The sequence below is a fragment of the Phasianus colchicus genome, chromosome 3 (genome assembly GCF_987193195.1).
Source record: "Phasianus colchicus chromosome 3, bPhaCol1.hap1.1, whole genome shotgun sequence".
NCBI classification, from domain to species: domain Eukaryota; kingdom Metazoa; phylum Chordata; class Aves; order Galliformes; family Phasianidae; genus Phasianus; species Phasianus colchicus.
The window spans coordinates 3,326,772-3,345,450 of record NC_143438.1 but is presented as its reverse complement, the minus strand read 5'-3'; the positions used below and the strand labels follow the sequence as shown (position 1 = coordinate 3,345,450).

The following is an 18,679-nucleotide window of genomic DNA, read 5'->3' as shown; positions in this document are numbered from 1 at the left end:
TAGGGATGTGACCAAAATCTTGCTTTTATTTGGCTATCTTAGTAGCAGAATAGGGAACATCCTTGATACTAACATCAGAATACCTGTCTTTGCCCTCTTCATATATATGCTCAGTTTTTATTAGAGGGCAGAGAGGGGTCACTGGGTTTTCTAATTTGTCTTTTTGGGCTCTCACCTCCTCCAGGCTTTCTCTCAGATACAAACCACTCTCTGGGGAACTACCATTAATCTCTGTCTTATTTATCAGCTGTTCTAAGGGCTTGTTGAAGGAGGACTGTTGAATGTTTTTCTTTCTCTAACTGTCCTGTAAGATTTTCTACTTGTTCCTGCATATATATGATCGATTCCTGCCAAGATTGAATAATTTGGGTTTCTGCCATATGCTGGTAGTTGAGGAGCTCTACGGCAGCAGTAAGAGCAGCTCCTAGAACTGCACAAATGATTGATTTTCCCTTTCCCTCTTCCATACGGGTTTGCTTGTGGAGGGAATTTATATGATCTGCAACTCCTTTTAAGTTGGACGAATTACTCCATGCCCACTCCATCCCCATTGGGAGGGTTTGGCATCATGTTTTTCTAAGAGGTTGAGGAGCAGATTCCCACCCTTATTCTTTTTTTCATTAATGATCATGCCTCAAAATGTGGAGCAATCTCTTTGGGGAGAAAAAACATATTCTCAACAACTCAACAATTTGCTCCTTACACCCCCAAGGGGTACACACGTATTCTAAAGCCTCAAAAGTGAAGTGATCTCCTCCAGGGAGAAACAGGTATTATCAACAACTCAACAATTTGCTCCTTACATCCCCCAAAGGGTACATACATATTCTAAAAAGACAATCCTCTTACCTCAGGCTCTATCTCAAGGGGTGCACTCAAATGCTCAAAGAGCAACACTCTCACCTCAGGCTATATCCTGTGAGGTTGATTTAAATGTCTCCATCCAATTATTGGAAGAGATGGTTCAACATACATATACCCCGAGGTTAAGGCAGGAAGAGGCCAAATGCTGTCCAGTGATTTATTACAAGTTCTAAGCAGCTAGGGAATGCAGGAAAGATGGGAAAGTTACTGATAGTAAAGAGAGAAATCCTAGCAAATGGTTTACAGAGTGAGGATAGTCATCACCATGATTCAATAATGAAACAACATAATTAAATAGAAGGCATTCATAATTTTGGAGAAAACCTCATATATTTGCTACTATATTATTGGTCAGTAATCTATCATAATTATACCTGTTGCTATCATATTGATAAATTCTGAACGTATAAACCCATCTTTGTCTCCTCAGTTCAGTAACATACAGGTACACACAATTTCTGGATTATTTTTCTATCAAGAAGGACTCTACTAGGTATTTCTACTTGGACCTTAAAAAAAAAAAAAAAAAAAGAGCTTGATCTGAATTTTTGGAAGGCATCTCTGATAGCTGAAAGCTGTCCAATTATCTCCTCTTCTTGAGCACTTGTAAAAATTGTACTGGCAGCCTATAAAGAAGCTAGGTATAGAAATAAACAGCATCTATTCATGTAATTAATCTAATACAGAGATGAATACTACAAGGAACACCAAAAAGTATATCAGGTTGCCTCCACTTTGATCCTTTATAAAGTGTTCTAGTTTTACTTGTAAATATCAGGATACCTGCCAGTTACATTTTAAGATTTTTTCAGCTCCAAGTTCAGTTGTCAGGAGGCAGCCCACACTGCTTTCATAAAGAAATAAATAGGAGCAGACACTCAGGAGTGCAATCCACTCATTTCCTTTTCAAGATGCAGAACATAGGATTTACATCTTGTATGGTCATTTCAATTCAAATTGAGTTTATAACTACATTTTCACATTAGTCTGAGGACAACTAAGGAAAACCAGTGGCATGCAATACAGGCATGCATCATTCTGGAGTTTAGTCTGCTTTCCTTTCGTTTTCTGCATGGATTCAACTGCTAATAAGGCACTGACATAACAAAGTGCTTCTTTGCATTTGGTCCTTCACACAGAAGTACTTGAAGAGCACCCAAAGAGTGTGATTCTAAATCTATTTGTATGCCACACTTCTTAAAAAGAAAGCAGGACTTTCAGCTGTAAGGTAATCACGGTGGGGTAGAACAAGATGCCTAGTTTTAGCTAAGTAAAAATCATGGGGTTTTGTGGTGAGGATTTATGTTGGTTATTTTTCTGTTTGCTTCTCACTCCCTTTAATGCAAAATGGCAGTGGTGCAAAACTCAGAGAAAATTTTTATATATGAAAGAAAAATATAAATCCCCTCTCTGTGGTAGAAATCATTACAGATCCAAATTTTAGCATAGTGTGAACACTTTCCAATTTGCTGTAATGAGAGGACATTCAAGAATGCTGCTATGATGTAATAGAGAAAGGCAACAGCTCACAAAAGCACTTAAAGTTCATGTTTTCCTGCTCTTGAGACAAAAAAAGATAGGGTAGATATTGAATCCATTGTACAGACCTTCTCTCTGCTCACTCCTAGCAAGACACTAGCACCAGAGCCATCTTCTTCTCTTAACATTTTCTGCATGACAGCTGTAGATTCTCTGTTGCTTTGTCCAGTTTCCACAACAGCCGAGTCTAAATAAGATAATCACATATTACTGATAGATAGAGGAAAATTACTCTAATTCAGAGGTTATGTATCTTAATTCTGATTGCATTTAGTTACAAGAAAAATAAATGACTTAGATTATTACCTAAATACACAGAGAGAAACATTCCAAGAATCGGTATTAGTCACTTTATAATTCTGAAATATTTAAAAGGACAGAAAAACAAAAGAAAAGAGAGAATAAAACTATATTTTAAAAGTTTACTTTAAGGATACAGGCTGTATTACATCTTCTTTGCCTCAAGATCATGTCTACCAGTTGCCTATTTTTCACCTCTGTAATGCCAAATCCATGCTTCTCATTGACCTGAGCAGAACAGAGAGGGCTTTTCTCCTTTCCTTTCCTTAACTCCTGCACAGTGTTGTAGAGTATTGTAGCACCACATGTCAGCTTTGTTTATTTACCTATGTATTTAAATTTGAATTTTAAAATATAAACTCTTGTTCCATGACTTAAATTTCTACACTGTAGAAATTTAATTTATTCTCTGCACATTTAACGATGACTGATGTAAGTGCTCACATGGACTGAAGTGAGAGATGAGTTGAATGGTGACTGTATTTGCTAACACTTATCTTTGCTGCTGTTAAGAAATTGTAGTCTAACATTGCAGTTTCAGTGTTTGAGAAGCCAATCCTTTTCTAACACACAAGATCCTCAAAGTCTTAGGATTTTCAGTTTCTGACAGCACCTAAAATATGTCAGTGGCTTCTCATGTATGGGAAAACTGCTGGCTCTGACCTACATAACATAAATGACAACTCTTCCTCCCATGCTCCCAAACAAGAAAGCAGACAAAAAAGAGGCAGTGCCTTGTTCTTTAATTTTAGCTGGTTCAGAAGTTTCTTCTGCTTGGTGATGTCCTGAGAAATCGTTTTCTTCCAAATAAGATAATATGGTTGGAGGTGCTTCCACTGCCTCAGCCAATGAATCTTCAGGCTAAAAAACGTAAAATCCCAAAAAACAGTTTAGAAAGAAGTCTTAGCACATGTTATAAAGCAAGAATCAACTCTCAAAGCATAGTAATCAAAAGTTCTACACTGATGAAGTAAACCAGAAATCCAGATCTCTCCCAAATAATACCTTTCAAGTGCTATTGTTACAACTGAAGTTTACTAAGTGTCAGTAGATATACACTCTTTATTTTAAAAATATTTATTTCACCTCTTTTTTCTTCCTCACAGTACACATTTAGCTTCTGCCTAGCATCAGATGTCATACAGATTTGGTCAAGATTTTGAGAAAACCTAACACAGTTAGATCTGTTCTTCCAGACCAAGTGATCTACACTTGATGTGCCTATGGAGATGGAAAAAAAAAAAAAAAATACAAGGAGTATAAAGGTCCTACTACAGAACTAAGCATGAAATTGTCTTGGGGTGGGTAAGGAGTGGTCAGTTTTGTAACCTGGTATAATCTGTGAACAGGAATATAACCCCCTACAGGAGTTAGAGAACTGGAGAAGTGTCAGCTCAGTGCCATGACAATTATTTTATGAGGACCTGAATTTTCCATTTAATTAAAATTTAGATATGATAGACAGTGCCATGGTAGCTTGGAACTGACTTAATGAGCAAAGAATTCAGCTCTTGAACCAGATCAAGAAGTACAACATTTTGTAATATGGATTGCTAAAATATTTACTGTTGTGTTTTAATCCCGGTAACCATAAAAGCTCTGATGCAGGCTCGTAATATACAATCCAGAACATACTTTAGAATCCCCATTAAAATATTTAGATATATATATATTACATTTTTTAATTTTTTTCGTGTGATCAATATGTGAATAATACAAAAATAGCTTTAAAAATGATAAAATCTATTTGGAACATTTACTTGTAGATTATTCAATTTACTTTAAAGCCAAAAGAATAATCCTCACCAGTACAGACTGGTAAGCTTTACTTTGGTCACTGGAAAAATCAGGAGGCAAAATCTCTTGGAACACATTTCTAGACATATGAAGAAGCAGCTAATCAGGAACAATCAGTGTTGATTAACGAAAGGTAAATCACACCTGATCAACCTGATTGCCTTTTGTTATAAAATGACTGGCTTTGTGAGTGAGAAGAAAGAGAAACACACAGCCATCCACGTCTCAGGCTGCAGAGTGTGCCAGAGTTTTATTTCAGTGTCTAATGGCAGAAATCAGTATCCCTGTGGGAGCTGTGCCCAGGTAGAAGAACTGTTCAGCTTGGGGTCAGCTCTGGGAGAAGGTGAACAGGCTGAGGAGCATCAGGGAGTCAGAGAAGATCAACTGGTGAAATCATACTTTGCCATCCCTGAGACAGATGTATCAGCTGGCCACAATGGAAGAAGTGAAGGATCCTCGACCTTCTTGCAAGCATGCAAAAAGAAGGAAGATTTAGGAGACAGGGAGAATGGAAGCATGTTTCTACTTGGGGTGGCAGGCATATCCCCTCCCAGCCTACTTTAGTCCCCCAGGTCCCCTTATACAACAGGTCTAAGGCTCTAAAACTTGATGAGCAGTCAAGAAGAAAAGAAAGATTATTGCCATAGATTACTTCCTTCTGTGGGGAACAGAGGGCCCAATATGCTAACCAAACCCAACTCACAGGGAAGCTGCTCAGGAAGAATATGTTACTAGAAATTTCAGCAGCCTGACAGAGCCCTCAGCTAATTCTGTTTTTCATGAAGGCAGCAATTAAGAAGCGATGAGAAGTCCTAGGGCAATCATAAGAGACTTCAGGGCCTTGAGATGGTTGGTTAAAAGACTGGAGAAACTGGTAGTGTTTTTCTCTATCTTTCTAGTAGTAAGGGATCATATTGGAAGAAACAGACATATTCAGCTGATCAAAAAATGGCTCTGATTCTGGTGACGGGTAGAATTAGATTTATTTTTTTAACCTTGGAATGGTCTACACAATACCAGAAGGCCTGGTATATACTTGGTGGAATACACCTTTCCCAGGGAGGGAAAAGCATTTTTGTGCAGGGATGACTGAAAGAACTTTAAACAAGCTTGCTAGGGGTAAAATACAAAAATAGGCTTGCCAAGATTTCTTATTTGTAAATGGAGGGGGTCTGAAATGTGAAGAAATGACTGCTAGCCATCTTGGCCATAGTCACTGTGAAATAGTCAAGTTTAAAATCTTTGGTAGTCAGAGGAAAACTTCCAGAAAAACACTGACTCAAAACATTGGAGTGAGTAGACTACAGGCTGCTTGGGATCGAGTTGGTGATATCCCCTGATAAACAGCTTTTCATCAGTGGGGTTCATCAGTGCTGTTCACTTTTTAAGTTCCACTTCTTAAGAGCACAGAAATAGGTGATTCCAAAATGTCAGGAGTCAAGCAAGCAGGGCAAAGGGCTGTCCTGGCTGAACAGGGATCATTTTCTAGAGCTTAGGCAGAAGAAGAAAGCACATGGCCACTGAAAGCAAGGTCAGATGACGTGGGAGGAATACGGAGATGTATTTGAAATATATAAACAACAAAAGGAGAACCAGAGATAATACTGCTCTGTTATTTGATGAGGATGAACTCCTCACAAATAAGGAAAGACAAAAAAGGAGACATTTTTAATGCCTTCTTTGTTTCCGTCTTCAAAACTGATGATAGGCTCTCTAGAGCCCTGTGGAGGTTCTCTCCTAAGTTGGGGAGACCGTGGCTGCCAGTAATGATCAACTCCCAGCCAACTCCAAACTCGTGCAGGATTTGCTGCTCCACCTGGATGCACATAAATCTACGAGGCCTGATAGGATTCATCCCTTAGTACTCAGAGAGCTGGCTGATGTCATTGTGACATTTCTATCAGTAATTTTTTAAGGGTCTTGGGAATCTGGTAAGATATGCCTATTGACTGGAAGCTGACAAATATTGTCCCTGTTTACAAGAACAACAAGAAAGTAGACTCTGGTAACTACAAGCCTGTCAGTCTCACTTTAGCAGCATTGGTAGCATTGTGGAGAAGATTATTCTGAGAGTTGCTGAAAAACACTTGAAAGACAATGCAGTGATAGGTCACAGTCAACGTGGGTTCACGAGGGGAAAGTCATACTTAACTAACTTAATTTTTAACCTTTTATGACAGGGTTACTCACCTAGGTGAGTAAGAGAAGCCAGCTGATACAATCTTTTTGGATTTTAGCAAAGATTTTAATACCATTTCTCACAGTATCCTTCTGGATAAAATGTCCAGCATACAGCTAGACAAAAAATCACTGGATTTTGTATCTGGGTTGGAGCAACCCTCGATATACGTACAGAAAGAGAGCTAAGGATTCTTGTTCAGGGCAAGCTGAATATGAGTCAACAGTGTGCCCAGGCAGCTACAAGGGCCAATTTTACTCTTCCTGTACTTCATCCTTGAAAGCACCTGTTCACAAATGTACGTACTGCCAAAAAAGCGATGACAAGAACAAGGACTGGTTGTGCATCATGAGGTATTTTTTTCTCTGGTAAGATATGTCTCATGAAAGTAAAGTAACGTAAAGTAAACAGACATAATCAATTTTTTCTTTGAGTTTTATGTCTGATTGCAACTCTACACGTTCTATTCGAAAATTTGCTGGTATATATGTTAACTGAAAATGGAATTGCAAATATACAAAGAACTGATTATTTTTTCAGTAATCTTGAAACTTACTCTCAAGTTCCATTGTCATAATGGAAAGCAAGATTTTATCATAAAACATTTAACCTATTCTTTTACTTTCATACAAAAAAAGAGTGTGCACTAGACACACAATTGAGTAAATTTACAAACTCTGTGAAAAAGAGAAGAAATGCAGGTATAATGTCCATCTTCTGTAATTGTGTCTTTAGTGTACTTATATTATTGAGACGGTTTGAGCAATTATTACATGTATATTGCCCCCATATGTCACAAATAGCAGAAAAACTAATCAAATGCATATTAAAAACTAATTAAAAACATATCACAGATTATTTTGCAGTTTTTGTGAGCTTTTTAAGACTTTGAAAAATGGAAAATACATCAGCACCACATGAGTATTCTGGATACTTCTTCAGCCACTCTAGAGAACAAGATGTACAAGGAGCAGCTGAGGTCACTTGATTTGTTCAGCTTAAAGAAAAGACAGAGGTGTGACCCCATGGTCTACAGATTCCTGATGACAGGAATGGAGGGACAGGTACTGATCTCTCTCTACAGACTAGCAATAAGATCTAAGGGAACACCATGAAGCTATGCCAGAGAAGGTTCAGGTTGGATATTAGGGAAAGGTTCTTCACTGAGAGTGTGCTTGGGCACTGGAACAGGCTCCCTAGGGAAGTGGTCACATCACCAAGCCTGCTGGAATTCAAGAAGCTTCTGGACATCTCAGATCTCAGATATATGGTTTCTTTTTGGGTGGTCCTGTGAGTAGCGAGGAGTTGATGATCCTTGTAGGTCCCTTTCAATTTGGGATATTCTATGATTCTGTGATCCTTTCCAACTCAGAATATTCTATAAATCTATGAAACTGTGAAGCAGCTATCCAAAGAAGGACCTGGGGTTGTCAGTGGACTGAAAGCTGAAAATGAGCCAGGAGTGCAACAAAGAAATATATATTAACAGGAGTTCTGTCTATAGGCTAATAGATCTAGGGATACTGTAAAATTCTTTCATTCAGCACTTGTTAGACCACATGTAGAATGCGGATCCAATTTTGGTCCCCAATTACAAGACAGATATTAATAAACTGGAATGGGTTCAGCATACGCCCAGCAAAACAGACAAGATCTGGAGCACTTCCCATGAGCAGTCAATGAAGGAACTGGCGTTCTTCAGTCTGGAGGAGAGAAGCCTTCTGGGAGATCTTGTGGCAGCCTTCCAATGCCTACAGTAAGATTATCAGGAATATGGAGGTAGGCTATCACAGTAGTGCTTGGCAGTAGAAGGCACTGAGCTGAAACAAGTGATGTTCTGACTGAATATGGGGAGAAATATTTTCACCGTGAGAACAGACATGCATTGGAATAGGCTGTACAATGGGACTGTGTAATCTACAACCTCCATTGTTTCCATGACCAGATCGGAAAAAGCCCTTAGAACCTGATTGTTGATACTGTTTTGGACAGAAGGTTGGACTAAACAAACTTTCTGTCTACCTGAAATGTTCTGTGATACATGATTGTATTTTTATGACTGCTAATTGATAAATACATAAAGCTAATGAGAGAAAAAGAACTCTGTTCCTGGGGGAAAAAAAAAAATCCTTATAAAACCAATACTCCAACACACACCAAATGGCTTCAAGACTCATGAATTAAAAATGAAAAAGGTTTTTTTCCTGCTTTTCCTTTCTGGCATTGTCTGTCATTGCATTTCTGATATACAGAGTGGCGGTATTTTTTTTTTTCTGAGAATTCCTTTGGATGTGCCAAAAACAGTTTTTGGCTGAAGAGCAAATTGTCAGGGAAAACACAGAAAGATTCTTTACAAAAAGAGACCTCTTACAGAGATGATGAACACCTCTTTTTTTGCTGATTCACTGAGCTAAAAATTATATAAGGTCCATTAAATGGAAACATTCTGAAACAATCCAAAGAATGCTATCTATCCAGGACTCCAGTAGGCAAATGGAAGCAGAGCCAGCAGTGTGCTCTTCTGGCAAAGAAGGCCAGCATCATCCTGGTCTGCAATGGGAAGAGTATTGCCAGGAGGCCAAGGAAGGTGATTAGGGTTAGGAAATCTGCAGGAAGAAACTGAGGATGCTAAAATTCCCATGAATTGAAAAGAACAAGCCAAGAGATTCACGGGGACATATGCAGCTGAGATCCACTAAACACAAACATACACATTCCTGGCTCAAGCACTTTCTGTATCACTGCTCTGGGAAGAAGAAGTGAGCAAATGATTGTATGGTGCTGAACCACCTGCCAGGTTAAACCACAAAAGGCATTTTGGCACTCAGTGTGGGACTGGAAGTGTTGAGATAGCAGCAGATCTGACTGCAGTGTGTTAACAAAAGATGTTGTTGTAGTTTGATAATTGCTGATCATTATGTTAATTTTTTCACTATTTATGAAGACTCTTTCAGAGACTTCTCATACTATGTAGCATGTTGCTTGCTGCTTATTTTCCCTGCTGTGTTGTTTGTCTTCTCTGGGGATTGCATTAAGGTTTTTCTTTTGCTAAGCAGTGTGGCCTTGGCCTATATTATGATAAAATTGGCAGCTGAGAAACTAACACTGTGTGGGTATTTGGCATTGCAGTTGTCTTTGGGCAATGGAAACCATACTGTTGATAGTATTAGTAATTACACCCTTTGCTTTGTCTCCTCAGAGAGCTTAGTTATAGAGGAGATAGGGGAGGGCACTTTCCAGCAGTTCCTCAGCCTCTCTTTCAATTTCTTTCTTTCTTTGCCTAGAGCTCAAGAGCAAGCTACCACAGCTCTTGAGAATTATGAATACCTGTGGGATGTTCACACCAGTGTGCTTCCATTGCTGTGTATCATGAATGTGTTTCAGGTTATGTTTGAGATTAAACAATTCTTTTAGAATATTGCCCAGAGATCTGCCCTGAGGTGGGATATTTTTGAGTGACAGAGAGTGCAGAACAGTATGGGCAGTTGTCTAGAGCACTGCACCCCCAGTGGTTTGAAACTTCACTTCTGAACAACTGCGGAAACCTGAAAAATTAATAAAACATTTGGAAAAAGTCTGCTGTTGCCCTAGCAATCCGAAAGAGGTAGAAATCACTGCAGCGTGCTGAACTGGCCTGTGCCTACTGAGCTCTGTTCAACGCTATTCAGCATCCTCAAGGGAAAGAGAATGCATCTGGATCTGATAACAATGCAATGGACCCTCCAATTCCGGTGGCAGCTCCAATTCCTGCAACAGGTCCTGTGGTTGCTCTGAGCATTGTAACCACTGCTCACCTACTGCCACTCCAATCCTTGTGATGAGTCCTGTGGGTGCTTCTGCTGCACGTCCTGTGGCTGTTCCAAGTACTGTGTCCAAAAAAAAAAAAAAAAGAAAAATATTCCTCCCAATGGAGGTGCACCATGCCCAGAAGTTCAGTCCTGTGGTTGCTCAAGCTCCTTCAGTAAACTCAGTGGCTGCTCCAAATTCTCTGACAGGTCCTGTGGTTACTCTAACTCCTGCACTAAGCCCAGTAATTGCTCCAGCTCCTGATACAGATTCAATGGCTGCTGCAAGCATGTGATGAGACCTGTGACCACTCAAAACCGTTCAATGAGCCCTGCTGTTGCTCCAGCTCCTGTGACAGGTCCTGCAGCTGCTCCGATCCTTGTTACAGACCCTGTGGCTGCTCTAACCCCTGTGATGGGTCCTGCAGTTGCTCTGACTTTTATGACAGAGCCAGCAGTTGCTCTAACCCTTCTGGTGGGCCCTGCAGGTGCCATGACCCTCACAATCAGCCCTGTGGTCACTTCAATCCCTGTAACAAGCTCCATGGTTCAACCAGAGAACCAATCAGTGCCACTATCAGCAAGATTAAGAAAAGTCTATGAAAGTCAGAACATTTAGCAAAGAGAGAAGCTTATAAATTCAGAGAAGAAGCAGGTGAAAGTGGACCAATCACAAAGGCAAAAAGAGGAAAAAACAGAAACCATCTGACTCCTAACACTGAGTGAGCTGCGAGATTTGTGAAAAGATTATGGCTGTTGTACAGGTGATGGTGGAGCCAGTGTCCTGGACTTAGCTGGCAGTGAAGCCAAGCAGCTGAGATCCCTTTCTAGGGAAACTGGCACTGACAAAGCTATTGGAAAGGAGACACAGTCTTTCACTGAATGGCAGCAACTCTTGTCAGTCGTGAGGGAAAGATGTCTCTTCGAGGAAGACCTGGTATTTAGCTCAGGCAAGTGGATCATCATGGAGAAAGGTATTCAGTGCTTGAGGGAAATAGCTTTGGTAGAGGTGGTGTATGGAATTAACTTGGTTGATAATACCAACTCCCAAAATCCAGATGACATTAAACGTGTGTGACCTATGTGATGGAGAATTGTATGGAATGTACCATCATTGTATGCCAGCACCCTGTCAGGAATGAACTGGAAAGATAATGAAAGCCCAACAGTGGATGAAGTGGCTACCCTACTTGGGCAAAATGAAGTCTCTCTTTCTCCCTATGGGCTTGTGTCTCAGTTGTGGAAGAAACTGACTCAGAGGTTCAGAGAAAAAGAAATAAGGTTCAACAACTCATCCACCTGTACATACCAGTATTTCAGCTATTAGAATTCAGAGACAATCATGTAGCAGTTCAGTCCTCTGGCTGAGTGTATGAGTCTCTCACTGGCGTCGTGGGGCAGCAATCAAAACAGCTGTGTGAGGTGTGAGCAGGTAGACAATCTGCCCTGCCTTGTGACCAGGCTACAGGATGAAATACATCAATTAAAAAGTGCCATTGGGAACAAAAAGAAGAAACAGGGAAACCACAACTCAGCCATGCACAAACAGGTTATTTCAAAGGAAAAAACACAAACCCATGGCAGCCTGTATTTAAACCCAAGGCAGACTGTGTCACATCAGGCTGAAGAAAAAAACTGCAAAGCTGGAGGCAAGAACACAAAGGAAAAGAGTGGATGGAGGCAACTCTGTGCCCAAAGCTGCAAATGGAAACCCTCCTTGCCTGCTCTGCTCTCCCAGGTGCCTCTCTACCACAGGTATGAGGCTCTGAATGTGGAATGCCTGTCTGAAGGTATTAACAGCCCACTCAGTCCTGACATGCTAACAAAACCAAACCAGGAAAGGCCTTCCCCCAACACCAAGACTACTTCACTGAAAAAGAGATGAGAATTGTAGGTGATGCCTGCCTACAGGGAACAGAGCATCCAATATGCAGAACAGAACCTCTTCTGTCTTCCTCTTCTGGTGATGAGGCAATGACTGCTGAGGAAACAGAAGGTAATGGGGAAAATCAAGGAAAAAGCCTAAAAAGAATTAAGGAGTTATTTTTAAGGAAGTGACAAGAGCAGCTGCCCAGCTGAAGTGCCTCTATACCAAGGCACACAGCTTGGGAAACAAACAGGAGGTGCTGGAAGCTACTGTCCTGCTTGAAAATCATGATATAGTTGACATCACCAAAAACTGGTGGGATGGTTCCCACAACTGGAGTGTGGCTGTTGATGGCTATGAGCTGTTCAGAAGGGACAGGCAAGGAAGGAAGGGAGGAGGTATTTCTAGCTACATCAGGAAAGGAATGGAATGTGAAGAGCTGTCCCTGAAGAACAGTCATGAGCTAGTTGAAAGTCTATGGGTGACAGAGATTGATGCAGCAAAGGAAGCCTTGTGATCGATGTCTGCTGCAGGACAGCAGATCAGGCAGAGCCTATGGATGAGACATTCTACCACCAGCTACAGGAGGCATCATGAATTCATGCACTCATCCTGGTGAGGGACTTCAACCATCCAGACATTTGCTGGAAAAGTAGCACAGCACAAGTTCCACTTTTTTTTTTTAATTCTCTTCCACATCCCACTGGGAAAAGGGAAAGTAAGTGAAAGTCTGTAGCACTTAGCCACCTGCCAGATTAAAACACAACAAATGAGTATTCCAGATAATTGCCATATTTGCATTCTTTTCTTGTACTTATATTCTTCTCAAGGCACTTGTTGATCCTTGTCAAATAAACCATCCTTTTGATCCGATGCAGTGCAGTCATTCCTGTGGATGAGCACATATTGTTCTTTGGAAGCTGCTATAAAGGAAACACTAGTGGCAGAATCTACACCTTACGACCTGAAAAAGCAGTATTAAACCAGAAAGGTAAAGTGAATAAATCCCATCAATTTACCCTCATGAGAAGGTGAGAAGGCACCAGTTCTTCTTGTGTCTCAGTAATGCCTTCATATTCTTGAACGCTGCCATTGCCACTGATGTCCCCTGAAGCCTGTGCAAAATCCAAGCATAACAGCCAGTTCATAAAAATCAAAGGAAAAAGCATGTTCTCCGAGGAATTACCTACTTCTATGCAGAAAAAACTTATATCTACATATGTACGTAGGTATGTATGTATTTATTTATTTATTTTCCCAGATTAGGGAAGCCTCAGTATCATTATGATGTCAACTTCTTTTGACACTTAGGACATTTCATGAAGATGACCTTTTAGATAAATATTAAACACTGTTCCATTTCTCAAAGATGTTACAGACAAAAGAAAAGGATTTTTTTTTTTTTAAATCACTGTTTTACAGACTGCACAGTAAAAAAAAGATGAGATTCTTTCACACAGAGAATTTAAATGTATTGTCTTGACAAGAGGATACAATAGTTAGGCCTATGAAAAATATCCTATGGTAAATGACTTTGAAATCAGATATACAGAAACTGAGGATAGATAAGGAAATGTTTGTAAGAATACTCACATCTGGATCATCATCTTCACAATGTTCTTCAGTAGCTCTTGGGTCAGATCTGATTGTCAGATGTTGAATGGAGCCCTACATGAAACAAGAAAAGCAGTTCTAGGAAGTAATATTTCATCAAGTATGCACAAAAATGAAAAACAAATTGAAAACAGACTATAAAACCCTCTACTTGCTTGGAAAATTATCTGAGGCATGAATTTATTTATTTTTTAAAATAAGCTCAATTTAAAAGTATAAATATGTTTTCATGTTCTGGTCTTGTAATAAAATTTGAAGCTGCCAGACTATGAGTTTTAGGTCAAGAGAACTGTTAAATTGTTTACATACTTTGTCTTTCATCTGAAAGATAGATTTCTAGATTCTGACTAAGAGTCTTTGAAGTGCTGCCTGCTTTTTTTCCTAGTTAAAAAGTACACTGCTGCTACAAAAACTGCAAGGGAAAATCCATACAAAGCAGGCAAAGGATTGTGAGGGAATACAGGTAAGTGGTGAAGAAATCTGGGGAGAAACCAGCTTTAAACCTCAAATCAGAAAGAAAGGAGATGGTATTTTTGATGAACAAATGTTTCTGAGTTGCGATTTACATTTCTCACTCTGACATGCTGAAGAAGCAGAAATAGTCGTTTTAATCATTTAAATCTTGCCTTTTAGATTACAAAGATTCAGAGAAATGTGGGGGACGTTCCCCTGTTATGAGGTTTCATGGAGCTGGGCATGATAGACACATACATAAAAAGGTAAAAAGACAATTTGGACATCTATCACTCATGATCTGTGTCTTCCTGTTCCGCTCACTCTACATATTTTGCCTTCCTACTCTTGCACTTTCTGTAGGCAACAGCCTAAAGAAGCTGCCAGATTTAGTCTTTGTCTCCACGTAACTCCTAAAAATATATATTTATCTGGTGACTTCAAGGAACTAGAATGTTTACACTACGCAGCAACATTTTGGTTGTGTTCGGTGTGCTGACTGCGGTCACGGACTCATAGCAGATCTTCTCATACAGAGGTACAGCCTGAGTCTTGGTGAGGAAAACTGCAACAGTTGTTGAGATAAGAATCATAGGATGGTTTGCTCTTGTTTAATATAACAAAATAAAATAAAATAAAAACAAAGAAACAAGAAAGCAAACTGCAGTGCCATTTGTTTGCCACGTCCTACTTTCTGCCTCCCTGTTTCCACTGCTGCTGTCCTCTCTCCCTTCCCTAAAGGCTTTGGGGAATTATAAGCAAGGGAATATTTTGAAAGCAACATTTCTGCTGGATTTGAGAATATTTCAGAAAGGAAAAAGAAACAAACAGTGAGGTTCTTTAGCTGTCCTCTAACCATCAAAGGCCATGAAACACACTATGTTGGTACTTCTTGAATTTGCAGACAATCTTAGATAAAAACTTAGTGATTTGAGTCACCTTTTTTCTCCTATAATTAAACAATGGCTGAATCAGATATTGAACAATGTTAAACTAACCTGTCTACTGAAAACTACACATGAAAGGATATGCAAACAGATACCTGAGCTATCTCTTGGAAGTGATGAGTAACTTTCATGTTATGATTAAATCATGTTTAGAAAACAAATTCTCCTCTCTTGCTTTTATCTGCAGCTCTGGAAGGTGAAGGAAGCAAAATGAAGAGCACTAAGCTTTTCCAAGAAAAGTTACTGTCAGCCATATATTCCAACCAAGAAGGTAATGGTCAAGTCTGTCACAGTACAGAGGATGGGTATCAGGTACTGTAGACCCTCTCTAGATCTCGTGTCTGCTGCTGCCTTCTCTGCTAAAGCTGGTTTGCAGATACATCATCACTAAATCAGCATGATTTGGTTCATTTCTTTTTTGCACATTTTTTACAGGAACAAGGGTGAGAATTTCCTTTTTGTTCCATAAAATCTGATTATAGTTATGTCCTTTTGTGTTTGGCAACCAGGGCTTTGGACAGATGAATTCCCATGAGCCAGAACAAAATAGCAACTGACATACAGAGACATTGTTCCAGTCTGCTGTGAATTGTTTCTATTTGGGGCAAAATATTCTTGCCTGAGCAGCTAATCAACAACGTAATTTTTCTATTCTGAAACAATTTTGACGTATGATACATGAAGAAATAAAACCACAAAGGCGCTGTGTGAACTAAAGCATACATCACAATTCATAGCAATGAAACAATCAGGAAAATGAAATATAGCATAAAAAAAAGCCTATTTGAGTGGGAAATACATTAGGGTGTAAGCCACAATGCATCCCTTCCACAGTATTTACAGGTTTGTTGGTGATAATCTCAGAAACTGATTAACAAACATGAGTTGTCCAGGTAGGGCACCCAAATCAACTAATTTTCTTGAATGTTTTTTATTCCTGCTAGTAATCAGGAAGCTCCAATAGTCCAGTCATTCTAACTGTCTAGGTAGGGCAGCATAAGCAGGCAGTTATCCTACATATCCCTTTCTACCATTTATTTGCTACTAATCAATATATCTGTGTCATTCCTATGTGCTAAGACAAGACATAAATCACACAAACACATTATTTTGGTTGCTTATCTAATGGAGCTCACAACTTGAGCTTTGGAAATAATATCTTGTTTTCCTAAAACAAATATATTTTTTTTCAGTTTTGTGCTGCTCTACTAATTTTTGGTAAGAGGTATAAATCTCATAAATTACCATGCAATTTTTGAAGTACAGAAGAAGTACAAAAACAAGACATAAAAGGTGTGACATTTCCATTACAGTTTGGCAATGAGTTGGTCGCCTGCTCAGTAACCTTGGAAGATCAATGGCTGAGAATTCCAGTCTGAATACAGCTGAAAGATGCTTACATTCCAGTTTTGCAAGAGTGGTTAAGGTCCATTCCATTTTTCTAGAACAACTGAAAAGCTTCAAGCAGTATATAAATTGTAGAAACAGCTTTATTTCACGTGTATCTTTATCTCTTCCTGATATTGTGTGAAATAAATGTATCTAGCTAATAAGACTTTAAAATACTGAATTTTTACAAAGGTATTATTCTCAGAAATTAAACAAATGTATAAGTTGAAATCTGTCTTTCGGATAAAAGACCTTACAAATGTGATATATTTACTTTTATATTCCTAGTACAAAAAAATTGAGCATTGGGCTCAATATCTGGATCAGATGTGAATGTATTGCATGGTACTTACTGTGAACTTTTCCAGTCCTGTGGCTCCTGCATTACCAACAAATATCCCAGAGCCAGATTCAAATACCAAGGCTCGATCCGACCTCTGAAACTGTACTCTCTGATACTCTTCACAGTCCATGAACAAAGCAATGCTATTTCCCTCAACAGTCACTGTAAATCTATTCCACCTATTAGTCATCACTGGCACTTTAAATGAAGCCGCTTCTCGGGAGATACTAGAGCCAGGCTCAGTATAATACATAATTATTCTCTGGGTGCTCTCATCAACTGGTGAAAGTCTAATTCCCAAGTAAATAGTTTTCTGGAAGGCATCTGTTATTGCAAATAGCACTCCTCCACGATCACTGTTTGGTTTCACTGTAACTACAATTGCAAAATTTCTATAGAAAGGCAGTGGTATTATAGCACTTGTCAATCGACCAATGTTGGCATCTGTACCAAAGCTATACGCTGGAAAACCTCCGTAGCCAGTGACAAAGTAGACAGAAGGAGGGAGTGGAACTCCTATTAACTCTGTGAGATCAAGATGTTCTTTTGAGCCTCGTTCTGTAAAGTACGAGAAAAAAAAAAAAAAGTTATTTATTCTTGACGTTCACAACCCGTTTAATTTGAATCATTTAATGAAGATCTTAAAAACTGTAAAGCAGTGTTCAACTACTGCTGACATGCTGCTAATGCTTTATGTCCCAGTTCGATTAGTGCTTAAACATGCCTAGCTATGTCTATGTGTGAACTTTTGTTATTTGACTAAACTGAGATTACTCACAAGCTAAAAAAAGGGCCATGTAAACATTTGGTGAAATTGGGAGGTAGCAAGTACTTCCTACAAAAGATATTTTATTTTAGCTGGCTATAAACTGCAAATAAATCTTATGCAAGTGCTTACAGTATGCATTCAGCAAAGATTTTCTCAAATTAGATGAGAACAGGGAACAAGAAATCTATACATATTGCACAGCATAGTTTCACTGAGCCAGGATAAAAATTGCAGTGGGCTTGTTGTAACCCTTGCAATTAGCCCATCTTCCAAAGCAAATTTCAGATTTTAAGTCCTTTTTTCCCCCTCAAATTTATCTCCTTAATTTCACAATGTACATAAGAAAACCCTTCAGCATTGGGAATGAGAGAATTTCTACTTCAGCTAGCATACAGAAGTAAATATCTCTGGCAAACAAGCCCAGAGAGCAAATTCCTTACTGGCAATGCAGTAATGCTGATAACATCAAATTTTAACTAAAGTTTTGGGCAGGCATACTTTAACAGTATAACAGGAAAAAAAAACCAAACATGCAAACTAGCATCCTCCTAAGAAGTGAAAAACAAGCAGAAAAAGGTACCATTTTTAATCCCAGTGAGCGATTCATATTTGAATCTATTCAGAGTTCCACTCAAAACTAAAGCCTTTCCCTTCTTTCTTCCGCCTTTGCAGTCTCCTCTTACCTTGTATTTTTAATTATCTCATTCTATATAAAAGTCACTGTTCTTTAGGTTAGTGAATATTTTCACTGTTTTTAGAACATTTATGTTATGCAAAAGCAAACAAAGTTCTTAGGGTATGTCTTAATGTAGCTACACCATATAAAACCATAA

The 18,679-nt window shown here is 39.1% G+C and overlaps 1 protein-coding gene across 1 annotated transcript in view; it reads right to left on the bottom strand.

Annotated features, from left to right (window-relative positions):
• Positions 1-18,679, bottom strand: part of COL15A1 (collagen type XV alpha 1 chain) — a 109,695-nt gene that overhangs the window by 60,541 nt on the left and 30,475 nt on the right. Inside the window, exons 3-7 of the mRNA XM_031608308.2 lie at positions 17,088-17,635; positions 13,925-13,999; positions 13,351-13,446; positions 3,438-3,564; positions 2,472-2,590 (exon numbers count right to left, since the gene is read on the bottom strand). Coding sequence (XP_031464168.2) covers positions 2,472-2,590; positions 3,438-3,564; positions 13,351-13,446; positions 13,925-13,999; positions 17,088-17,635 — 965 coding nt within the window. The remainder of the gene's footprint in view (positions 1-2,471; positions 2,591-3,437; positions 3,565-13,350; positions 13,447-13,924; positions 14,000-17,087; positions 17,636-18,679) is intronic.